Source organism: Periplaneta americana, chromosome 12 (genome assembly GCF_040183065.1).
Source record: "Periplaneta americana isolate PAMFEO1 chromosome 12, P.americana_PAMFEO1_priV1, whole genome shotgun sequence".
Lineage (NCBI taxonomy): Eukaryota > Metazoa > Arthropoda > Insecta > Blattodea > Blattidae > Periplaneta > Periplaneta americana.
The window spans coordinates 79,144,268-79,157,208 of NC_091128.1; the positions used below are offsets into that span (position 1 = coordinate 79,144,268).

General features: G+C 35.9%; 1 protein-coding gene across 2 annotated transcripts in view; it reads left to right on the forward strand.

Moving 5' to 3' along the window:
* The first annotated feature begins 2,805 nt into the window (after positions 1-2,805).
* LOC138710596 (very long chain fatty acid elongase 7-like) overlaps positions 2,806-12,941 on the forward strand; it is a 76,324-nt gene continuing 66,188 nt past the window's right edge. Inside the window, exons 1-2 of one of the 2 annotated variants that reach the window (XM_069841596.1) lie at positions 2,837-2,965; positions 8,925-9,115. In XM_069841596.1, coding sequence (XP_069697697.1) covers positions 2,905-2,965; positions 8,925-9,115 — 252 coding nt within the window. In that variant the 5' untranslated portion in view covers positions 2,837-2,904. Of the gene's footprint in view, positions 2,966-8,924; positions 9,116-12,941 lie in introns of both variants that reach the window. The other variant, XM_069841597.1, reaches the window with a different exon arrangement.

Below are 12,941 nucleotides of genomic sequence, written 5' to 3' on the forward strand. Positions count from 1 at the left end.
ACTATTTCTGTGACCACCCTAGTAGACATCTATGCCGTGAATGACAAGATTTTGCAGGATCGATGAATTGGGCTCAAATGTTTATTAGATGCTCGGGCAATTCCTTATGAACGTGTCTTTCAAATCGTACCTTATGACTGTCTTCGAGGTCACGGGTTCAATTCCAGGGCTCAGTCTCGGGAATTTTGTCCTTGAAGAAAAATATTTCCATGGGTATCTAAGAGTCCGCGAATTTATCTGTGTGACTTCGGGTATACCCGATTATTGAATTTTAACTAATATTAAAAATATAAGGAATACATTATATCAGGGCTGTCGCTGGGCAAAAACCTGAACACATGTTTCAACGTGACATTGTTGATACGTAACGCCATCAATTAGTACAACTAGAAAGCACTAAAATATGCTAGACTTGCTAGACCAGTGGTCGTCAGCACTCGCTGAAATGTGCAACGGGTACGCTGTGCCGTCCAGTGTGCACGGTCGTGCAACAGGGAGAAATAGAGAGCATACCCGCTAGCAGCTATGAGAGCACTATAGTGCACTGCGTTTTCAGCGGGTAAGAGAGGCTAGCCCCAGAGTGCTCTGTGCTGACGACCCCAGTGCTAGACAGTTAACAATGAATTTAAAAAATCCCACGTCATGAATAAGTATGAAGCCCTAAATGCTTGAGAAATGATCACAAAGGACACACAGTGTATTGGCAAGTTTGCCGCCTTTTTTTAGAAAGACTTTTCTAACTTATTGAATCGTACTATAACTGAATCGGTCATTTTGAAAAGGAGTCATCACCAATTAAAAAAAAAAAACAACTTTTTGGCGAGTCCGCATTCCTAGATAATCTATTCATATATTCCATTTGAAAACAAAACGCTCTTCATACGCTCTTCTTCTTCTACTTCTTCTTCTTCTTCTTCTTCTTCTTCATATCATTCAAGTCTATCACAACAATGTGTATAGGCATGGCCGTGTGCCATTATCCTTGGCGTATAGAAGGTCATGCTCCAGGTCATTTTAAGTCCTTGGCGTATAGAAGGCTGTGCTCCAGTTATTTTAAGTTGGCATCAAATGCACATTACACATGAATAAGTAGTTTCCTCTGGCGTCGGGTGTTTGTTTCCAAATCGACCGTAAGGCACCGGGAAGAGTTGTTTCTTGTGATGATGAACATCATTTCAAAAAAATATCCAAAATAGTTGATTTTTCGATAGACTCGTTACTTATGAAAGACTCTGTACTTTCCTTCTTTCATCATCATCATCATCATCTCGTTTCTTTCCCATATTCCGGGCTTGCTCCCATGTAGAGTAGGGTGCAGGTCGCCACCAATCTTAGATGCCGTGGTAGCCATGTGGTCATTAGTTGCTGGTGATAGTGACATGTACCTGTGGCTCTCTAATGGACACATGACAGTCATGGGACCGGGGTTGAGGGACCGCGGCGATGCCTATTCGGAAAGGTAAAGAATTCAGCAGGCTGTAAGGGAGTTCGGAGGCGGTCCCCCAGTGAAATCTGTAGCGCGGAGGGCCTTAGCACATGCACACCATTCTATTCCGGATAATACAATGGGCTCACCCAAGCGATCTACGTGCGAGGGCAGTTTCTAGCCTACCTCAAGACGGACTAACAGTACAATGGACGAAGTTCCTGAAGAACTGTAGCTTTCCTCATATTTATTTTGCGTATTGTAAGTTGTCTTTGAAAGGTTTTTCAGTGCTATTTGTGTCTTTTAACTTCATCTTTATATAAGTACAAGCTTCAGTTATAGAAGTGAACTTAATCGTTCACAAACCCAGATTCATTTTGAAAACTGGTCATCCCCATGAAATAAAAATAATTTTCCTGGGCATCCTGTGGCCAACAATGACTATGTATGATTTTCTATATCACATCCAATGTCCTTTAGTGATAATTTTTTTTTTTTTTTAATTTTTCGGCATTATGAAGGATATAAAATAGTTTCACGCATCAGTTTTTTGGGTCAAAAACAGAATAATAACATTATAATACAATACTGACAAGACACAACTGTGACGGAAGCGTATTATTCTATTTCATTATTGAATAAATTTCGGGAAAAAAAATGTGAAAAAGACGTAGTGATGAAATTTCCAAAATTATTTTTTTCATGCAAGTCACTGATTGCGTTTAAGAAATTTGATTGATTTGCCTTTGAATTCATTGATCACACCCTATAATCACCTGATTTAATCCTCTTACATTACCGTATCACGGATTTGTGAAACTAAAAAGAGAAAACATTGGAAGGAAAAACAATTCAGTGAATAAAGAAAAATATAAGTGCTGTTGCAGCGTGGTTTGCAGACCTAAAAAAAAAAAAACTTATTTTAAAAAGTTATTTAATTGATCATGTTGACAAAATAAAATATTGTTTTCACGCAGAATATTTTCATGTTAAACTAAAGACTTATCAAAATTGTCTTGTGTATTATAAAGGCCTATGTTTTTACTCCGCCTAATGCTTTATAAAGTGAATTTTATTATTATTATTATTATTATTATTATTATTATTATTAGGCAATCCGTGATGCTAGACCTACCACCTATGTACATGTGAGAATATCGCCCCTGCAAAGCGTGCTTCTAGCGGGCGTGACGAAAAACTGAGGCAGAATGGTAACATTCTGAGAGAAAAAAGACAAAAAATTATATTCAATAATTCGAACATATCCCACTTTGTATTCTTATCTTCGCCGTGACGTTGGTTGACATTCACATCAAATGGTTTTCAATCTGTTTCCTCATTATGAATAGCTATTGTATAAACGCAATTATCATATCCCTGGGATCTATTTTAAATACATATATAATGATAATCGGCACGCGGCAAAACAGCCCTTTCAAACATGTACTCAGACCTGTAGGTGGTTCTCAGCAGCCAACATGGCCAACATCGTTACGTCGTTGTACAGCACGTATAGGCTCTGGATGTACGATCTGGCTGGTAAGTATGGCCTAGAATGGAATAAACCATATACAAATTCATTGAATAACAAAAATGTTCTTCCGTCTTCATTGTTACTATTGTAAAATAATCGTTCATATACATATCACTGTTATAAATGTCTCATTTCATGAAGTAGGCCTACAGTTAAAAGAATGGGAAAATACAGTATAATATATGTAAAACCAAATGCAAGCATATGATGAAAGGTGAGTGGAACGGAGAAAAATTCTCTCCACCACCGGGATTTGAACCCGGGTTTTCAGCTCTACGTGCCGATGTTCTATCCACTAAGCCACACCGGATTTCCATCCCAATGTCGGATCGAATCCTCTCAGTTTAAGTTCCCTCTAGTGGCCTACCCTCATGCACTGCGTCATAGATTTATGACAATGGGACCATCCACACATGTGCAGAGGTGCACTCGTTATGACTGACTAAGTGGCCGGGATCCGACGGAATAAGCGCTGTCTTAAATCACTAAGTGATTATTCACATATCATATGAGAGGATTCGATCCGACATCGGGATGGGAATCCGGTGTGGCTTAGTGGATAGAGCATCAGCATGTAGAGCTGAAAACCCGGGTTCAAACCACGGTGCCGGAGAGAATTTTTCTCATTTCCACTCATCTTTCATCATATGATGACGCAGAATATCTGCACGGAAATATCATATGAACTTCGGTACATCATGATAATAATAATCATAATAATAATAATCATAATAATATATAAATGTGAAAATATGAACCACATTTAAGCAGTAATAATTAAATCTTAACCGAAAATCACTATCCGAATATTATGGAAATAATAACAAGTGAAGTTGAACTTAAATTACGAAAAAAAGTTATTAAAAATTCAGGGGAGATTATGGGTCTGTTCAGCGTTAGTATCCGGACATTTCTCAGATATTTCAATTACAAAACTTGATATCACATATAGTATATAAATTAAACAACAATATTTCTGGTATGAATCTGTTAACTATTTATCCATCTTGTATTTTTAGTTCTTTCATTAACATTTTCCCACTTGTATATTGAATAAAACACACATGTATCTTCCGTTAGTATCTGGACAAGGAACTTGGTAGGATAAAGTGGTACACAAATTACGGTGAAATCTCTCCTCATTGTAATGATTTATTAATGTTTTCATTATCAGGGAACACTTATTCAACATCTGTTTTATAATTAAGCATATTTATTTTATCTTCCAATAACTGCATTGTTGTGAAATATTAATAGCTACAAAGTTCCGCTTGTTAGTATCTGGACGTTAGTATCAGGACAAATATTAATACCCGAAAACAAATGCAGTAAATAATGTTCGTGTTGACACAAAACTTTAGTAAATCTTTAAATCATACTTTGGAATTACAGAAAATTTATTATGTGCAAGACAATAATTAATCAAAATAGTTATAAACAATTTTGATTTTAAATCAATGTGACCAAACTTGAAATGATACATTCTGTTCTTCCCTTATTCCTTTCAATATTATAAGATTCTCATATTTACAACCTTCAGATTAGTTCCTGAGTCCACTGAATTATATTTAATGCCAAGAACGTAAGGGGAAAGAGCAGTCACCTGGTGAATTTTTTTGTGTACCTTTAACTGTAATTATGGTTTCCTACTTTTGATCAAGGCTCGTCTTACAAGATTCAGTTTTAGTTAATGGCACAGAAATAGTAGAACTAGTGATATTTTTACAGAATTCATGGAAGTAGCATTACGAACCAATGTTTTCTGCGAGCTTACGTTGTTCCAAACATGGAGCTTTGCCATTGCTCCAATACCATATACAGCACCTTTCCCGTGATGCAAAAAAAAAATGTCCATTTGAGATTTTTCAGATTGAAATCATCTTTCAAAGGAGTAATATTGGCAAAATTGTATTTATGTTTGAACTGCGATGCAGTTCCACCTGATAATACACGCAGATATTTGAACAGAGGATTCTTTTCGCCATGGTTGCTCAATATAGCTCGCAGAAACTTGTCATCACAATACCTATCATGTGATATGTTGTCAGAAACTACTACATAACTGTTCCATGTATCTTTTCCATACCATACCATAGCAGTAAACAGCGCTATTTGGGGATTCGACCAATGTGCAGATTGTATTCTCGTCTTGATAGTTGCAAGAATAGTTCTCTGCGAAATCCACTTGCATCGCAACATTTTGACTTAAGACATATTCCTGATAGTCTTAAAGCATCTTTGTGTTTACTCCTGATTAAAAATGTGAGTCATGAAGAACGGTAACTTCTCTTTCAATTCATCAATGACATCATTTAATCCTTCCTCCAATGAAATGTTTTCATACCGCTTGTCAACCATTCTCCACTGGCGATACTGCACTTGAAGGCTACATTTTTCGTCATTCAGGAAATCTTCAGAGTGATAAACTTTAATTTACACACAGCACAATTGCAATTAATACAGTTCTTATCACCTGGGTCACAAACAATGGAGTGGGCAAACTAGAAAGATATTGTGAAACCAAAACTTGTAGATTTTCGAAGTTCTCGTGGTACCAGCAAACACACATTGTGAGGAATGTCACGGTATGTATTTACTTGTGAGGGACGTAATTCCGCGAATTTACTACGACCAATGCATAAGTCACCACAGAAACAAAAACTTGCACTGCAGGTAACAAAATGGTTTCAAGGATCAGTTGCTGTGTTAGTATCTGGACACAATAGAGAACTATTTTGTGATGCACTGAGGGATATTAAAACCTTGACAGCTATTCCCACCTCTTGAGCAACAGTAACACTAGCAGATTTAGACGTGTCCTGGAGATGGCTGCAATCTACAGGATTTTATTGTAATTTTTCTAAAATTTCGTTAGTATCCGGACAAAGAAGATGATCTCAATTAAGGATATAATTTTTCTTAATAATTGGTGACGAAATAAGAAATTCTGTCTGATAAACCACAGTTAAAGATGTCAAGAACTGATTAATGTGAAAAAATTATTCAATACTTCAAAACTTTTATGTTCAATAATCTTGCAAATATATACCTTATTTAGGGATTTTTTCAATACTATTTCATCTCGGCATATATGCATGAAAACCTATATAAATCAGATAATATAATCACTTTTAGTGCCAAGAATATTAACTTCAATGCCTTGACTTCAATTTTAATTGAAGTAATAGCCAACATTCACACTTTTATTTTTCACCAAAACAGGACACTTTCTCGTGGACAGACCCTTATCTTATTTCCATTGAAATTTCTGCTTCAGTTGTTTCACCACTAATGGTATGGCAATGAAATACGTATACAGCATTATTATTATTATTATTATTATTATTATTATTGTCGGCCTAGATAGCTAGTCGGTATAGCGCTGGCCTTCTGTGCTTCAGGTTGTGGGTTCGATCTCTGCCAGGTCGATGGCATTTAAGTGTGCGAGTAGATATACTGACATGTAAAAGAACTCCTGCGGGAAAAAAATTCCTGCACACCGTCGACGCTGATATAACCTCGGCAGTTGCAAGTGTCGTTAAATAAATCATAATTTAAACATTTTTAATGTATTTTATTATTTTTATTGCAAATTCAAAGAATAATATACGGTAATGGTTTTCTCTCTACAAATGGGAAGTGACCTTATTCATTGTTACTCTGAATGTAACAGAGATAGTTTCAGCGCGCTGAAAAGTTTCTTAACTCTGTCAAATAATTTGTTGAACAGACGAGCTTCTCCCCTTTTTTTCCATTTATTGGTCTGTGCAGAAACCGCATGGCTATAATGCGCCTGCCGAGCGAGTTGGGTCAGACGATAGCGTTTGAGACTAGCATTCGGAAAGTCCCCACGGTCGACCAATCTCATTGGGGTTTTCATGGTTTTCCTCAGTCACAGAGGAAAATGCCGGATGCAATCATTCATCACTGCCTCAGTCACCAATATCAAATACATTAACCAAACTCTAAAATCAGTTACATGAACACAAGCCATCTACAACACACAATAGAAACAGGAAGTCAAAGTAGTAAAAACGGCCTACTAGTATACCCAAAGATCCTAAACATGCGATTTGACCACAGATATTAAAGGGGGTATAAATAAACTTAACAAAAGGCAAATAAATATATAAATAATGTGTCTACGATCTATAGTAACGACAGACTAGGACTCACTGCTTGCTAGTCGGCTCCTGCCGGAAAGTGCAAAAGGAAAAACAATCCGGACGGCATTTTACCGGCCGGTAGAAATCGGTGTGTGTGAAATTATTCTAAATAGATTAAGGTACAGAACTTGCAATTTGTCGTCAATGAAGAAGATTGTAAAAAAAAATATATTAATAATAATATCCCGCAAGATTTTCTTCTGAATGCTGTATATTCCTTAGAAGAAAGGCTTATAGAGATAGGAGAGAAATAGTGACCAAATATTTATTTCATTTAGTGTTTTGCCCAAGGGCAGGTCTTTCACTGCAAAACCAGCTTTCTCCAGTCTTTCCTATTTTCTGCCTTCCTCTTTGTTTCCACATATGATCCATATATCTTAATGTTGTCTATCATGTATCTTCTTCTACACCGAACTTTTCTCCCTTTTACCATTCCTTCCAGTGCATCCTTCAGTAGGCAGTTTCTTCTCAGCCAGTGACCCAACCAATTCCTTTTCCTCTTCTTGATCAGTTTCAGCATCATTCTTTCTTCACTCACTCTTTCCAACAAAGCTCCATTTCTTATTCTCTCTGTCCACTTCACACGTTTCATTCTTCTCCATATCCAAATTTCAAATGCTTCTATTCGCTTCTCTTCACTTCGTTGTAATGTCCATGTTTCTGCCCCCATACTATGCCACACTCCACACAAAGCACTTCAGTAGTCTCTTCTTTAGTTCTTTTTTTTTTCCAGAGGTTGGCAGAAGATGCTCCTTTTTCTATTAAAAGCTTCCTTGACCATTACTATCCTCCTTATGACTTCCTGGCAGCTCATATTACTGCTTATAGTACACCCCAAGTATTTGAAGCTGTCCACTTGCTCTACTGCCTCATTTAGAATTCGCAAGTTTATCTTCTGTATTTTTCTTCCTATGACCATGCTCTTCGTCTTATTTGCATTTATTTTCATCCCAGCTGTTATTTAGCTCCTGTAGCATATCATTTAGTATCATTTCCTCTTCTACTAACAACGCCATATCATCAGCAAATCTTATGTACTTTATTCTTCTGATGTTCTTAAATTGGTTAATGTCTTAAGAACTCTCGTTCTTTTTTTTTAAATGTAGACTATTATTATTTTCCTACAAATTTATTTTTTAACAACATTAGAGGATTTTAAAATATTTTTTAACTTTTGAATAACACTAAAATTATTACATTTTTCAGTAGTCAGCACCTAAGAAACAAAAGTCTTTCCTGATAAACATGAGCTTTAATGAGAAAACGAATCAGCAAAAGTAATAGATATTCTTGTGTAAATAATAAATTATGCCTACAAATTATTTTAATGTATATATGAATTTATACTACCAAACAAATACATGTTAAATCAACTAAAACACAATAAATTAACACGAAATTTCACTTCATCTTATGATTCACAATTGCGTAAGCAACATGAGTTGTACGCAAAACATCCGACGTCTTTATTCTTGAACATACTGGGAAGGCACTGTTGTTATCAGAGAGTCACTTAGCCTATACTCGACGACTCTTAAGTTCTTTCATCCACTCATTAAGCCATTATTCATTCCTTCATACACTCGTAAAGTTTTTCGTTTTTTCGTTCACTTTTCATTCGATTCATCCATCCATCCATCCATCCATCCATCCATCCATCCATCCATCCATCCATCCGTCCGTCCATCCGTCCGTCCATCCGTCCGTCCGTCCTTCCGTTCATCCATTAATTCTGTCCATTAATTAATTAATTGATTAATTAATTCATTCATTCATTCCGTCTGAATTAATGTTACAGATCGGAGAACTGACGACTGGTTTCTTATTAACACACCATGGGCCCTCTTCGTAATTCTGGGATCATATTTGTTCTTCGTAAAAGTTGCTGGCCCACGCTTTATGAAGAACAGGCCTGCCTATAATCTCGATAGAACCATCGCATTATATAACATCGCACAAGTATTCATCTGTTCTTATGCATTTATAACAGTAAGTACACACAATGTACGAAATATATTGAAGAACTTCAAATGTACAAAGAAACGTCACAAAGGAATGAATTAATTAATGTCTCTGACAAACACTTTTGGAGACAAACATACCATGCCATTCCATTTGTCAGCTCTCCGTAAAGATAATTATAAGATTATGCATAGTACAACTCAACAGTTTTGTTATTATTTTAGATATAAAGTCCTGTAATAATATGTAGGAAAATTAATACAAATACAGTATTTCAAATACAGAATTGCGAATTTTCTCGTTAGTATTAAAACATAACCTAAAATGTCACCAATAATAATTAACAGAAAACATAGTACACAGAGGGATACCATACGACAAACCATATTTTTGGTTATCAGTGACGGTACGAACGTACATGTGAAAATATCTAAATTGATATCTGCAACAATAAAGTAATATTTCCCTGTACTTTGTATATTCAGAAATTAAAAAATACAGTTTCTAAAGTTTAGAGTGACATTTAATGTGCATAATCTCCGTTGAAACAGAATGTCTGTAGAGATGAGTCAGACCAGATCTGGGCGTGAATACCCTCATAACTCATAAACTTTTTAAATTGTTCATGTTCTCTCTCTTCCATTTTATTGCTGAAACTCATGTTCACAATATCATGCTCTTTCAGCTACATTCCTTAATATATGATATTGTTTTTATTTTGTGTTAGAAGAGAATACTGATATTTAACCACTTCTATAAATCAATTTATTTTTTATCACACAATCTATCAAAGGTAGAGAAGTGATTTGCACCATATTATAGGTATGACATGAATAAATACACACAAAAAATTTCATCACAGAATGTTGGATAGTTTTTGAGTTATGAGGGAAACGCTTCATCACTGCACAGTGAACTGCCACCACTTTTAATTTTGAAAAAAAAAAAAAAAAGTATAAGTTATAAATAATTTTTTTAAATCGTGAAAATATTTTTTTCCATATAGCAGAAGGACAGTGTTTTACACATACTAATTTTAATTACTGTACAAGATCCAGTAATGGAGGAAAAAATGTTGAATATTTCCAAAATGTTACTGCTGTAAGCTCTACCAAACCCCTTAACTCCCTATTCCATTTTCCCCGGCTGAGACAGTTATGTTTAGAATGGATACGAGTAGACAGGAAGGCAAACATCGTTCAGTGACGAATAGTATAAAGCAAGCATAATAGCTTTTACGAACTTTCAGCTCTCGCTGGTTGCTAAAAATCCACCACTAATGCACAGTGCCTTATTGTGTTTGTTTCTAAAGCGGTGTAAGCAAAAAGAATAGAGAGGGAATTTTTACTTTTCTTTTCCCTTCCCCGTTATGCCCAGGGCTGGGTTAGATCATCCCTGAGATGATTCTGCCCACTGCATATTTGGCATCAGTATACCGAACAACGAAGCTAATTTAACAGACCTGAAGTCTTAATTTGATTGCGAATCGTACCCGTAATGTTTTATGTTATCGTCTCTTTCTTATTCATGCTTTCAAAATGAACATGTCAATGTCTATGTTGCTATAGTTGTGATTGGAGTTTGTGATGTATTCTACGTAGGTTGAATTGTTATGTGGTTTGGTTATGGCTGTGATATAATCCTTGTAACATGTTTGAAATTATCTTCCAGTCTGCCCAATGTGGAAATCGTTGCAACTATTGCATGATAATTTGTATACACCTGTTAAGTTGTATTTGCTTGTGTGTCTTGTCTGTGTGTTAAGATGTTTTCGTAGTGTGTTCTGTATGCATTGTTGTATTTTAGTTTCTTGAAAGATGATGCAATCTTGTATGTGTTCATGTTTCCGTATGTTAGTGTGATGTATTTGTTTTGTTCTTGTGTTTATGTTGCGTTTTCTTGTTCGCGTTTAGTCTTTCTTGTGATGTTGTCTATTATGTCGGGATTGTATCCATTTTCTTGTGCTATGTATTTGATAGCGTGTATTTCTTCCTTACAGTCTTGTTAGTTCATAGTAATGTTGATTAGACTGTGTATCATGGATCGAAATGCTGCGTGTTTGTGTTGTGTGGAGTGATTGGAAGTGATGTATATGTGTGTTACCGTGGTAATGGGTTTCCTGCATATTTTTAACATAATTTTTCTTGTCTGTTTTTGTTATTGCGATGTCTAAGACATTATGAACTTGTCATTTTCTATTTATAGTGTGTATTATAGTTTTGGATGTATTTTATTTATGTGTTTATGTGGGTTTTCAATCTGTCACTTGTTTCCTTTGTATAGTATTAGCACAATCTAGTATATACAGTCACGAAGCTTAATACGTAGTAAATATGCATCCATAGATAGGTGCTAACCACTAGGATTGCTAATATCGCCTCATTACAGATAATGCGAAATAGTACCGGCATAGTCTTTTGTTCCTAGCAACCTCACAACTGAAGCTTCGCGACTGTACATACTAGACTGTGGTAATAGTAGGTATGTCGTCTACATATCTATGCCATTAAATCATGTTGTCTGCGGGTTCGCTGTTGTCCTTGTTTAGAATGTGTGCCTGTTCTATGTTGTGTATGAAAATTTCTGCTAGGATGCTGAAGATGGATGGTCCCATGGGTAGGCTTATTAATAATAAATCTGTAGAACTTGTTTTTGGGAGTTTCACTTTTTCAGTGTTTCTATCCACAGTTTTATTACGGTAATTTCCACTGATTGTCTAATACCACATAAGTCTACATGTTTTATTAATTGAGTCTGTATTCTTACTGTGCTAGAACAACTACCTGTACATTTCCTATTTTTCTTGTGTGTTTCTTTTTTATTTTTAGTAGGTTATTTTACGACGCTTTATCAACATCTTTGGTTATTTAGCGTCTGAATGAGATGAAGGTGATAATGCCGGTGAAATGAGTCCGGGATCCAGCACCGAAAGTTACCCAGCATTTTTTTTTTCATATTGGATTGAGGGAAAACCCCGGAAAAAACCTCAACCAGGTAACTTGTCTCGACCGGGAATCGAACCCGGGCCACCTGGTTTCGCGGCCAGACGCGCTGACCGTTACTCCACAGGTGTGGACTCTTGTGTGTTCAGGAACCTATCACATTGATAAGCTCTTTTGAAAGAAAGTATTATATATATATATATATATATATATATATATATATATAATAGGCCTAATATTCCCACAGTTGAAAATTCTACTGTGGAAACTGTGTGATTTTACTGCTGTCTGGCTGCAAGAGTTTATAAAACATTGTCTACTTTCATATCCTCCTTCACAGCAACGGTTAGCATATATTAGTATGTTAATACTGAACATAGTTTTACTTGAAAGACCGAAGCGAATCTATCCATAATCATAACTCTTGTTGAAGTATAACGGCTAGTCATGGCCATTGATGGTCATACGGATGAAGAGATTCAAAAAAAGAATATCAAAATGTTTTTCTGTTAAGATGCTAACTTTTCTAACAGACATTGATTCTATCCGCAAATTAAACAGCGATATCATTTCAGTCTCAACATGGGCCAGCAGACTCGGACTTAGACTTAATGCAGCTAATCATCGGAGCCAAAAGACTGCTCAACAGTTTGAACGATAGTCAAATTCCGGCCATTACGCTTAGTAAGATTAAAATTCCTTACTCACCTATCGCGGAGAATCTAGGAATATATTTAATAACGAATTAAGTAATGCACACTTGTAAAAAAAAATATGCTCGTCTATTCACTCGTTAAGCCGGTTCAAGCATTTCTTTCCATTGGCACTGAAACAAACATTAGTTCTAACACTCGTAATGCTACACGTTGACTATTGTGACGTGTTGTTCACCGATTTAAGCACCGAATTCT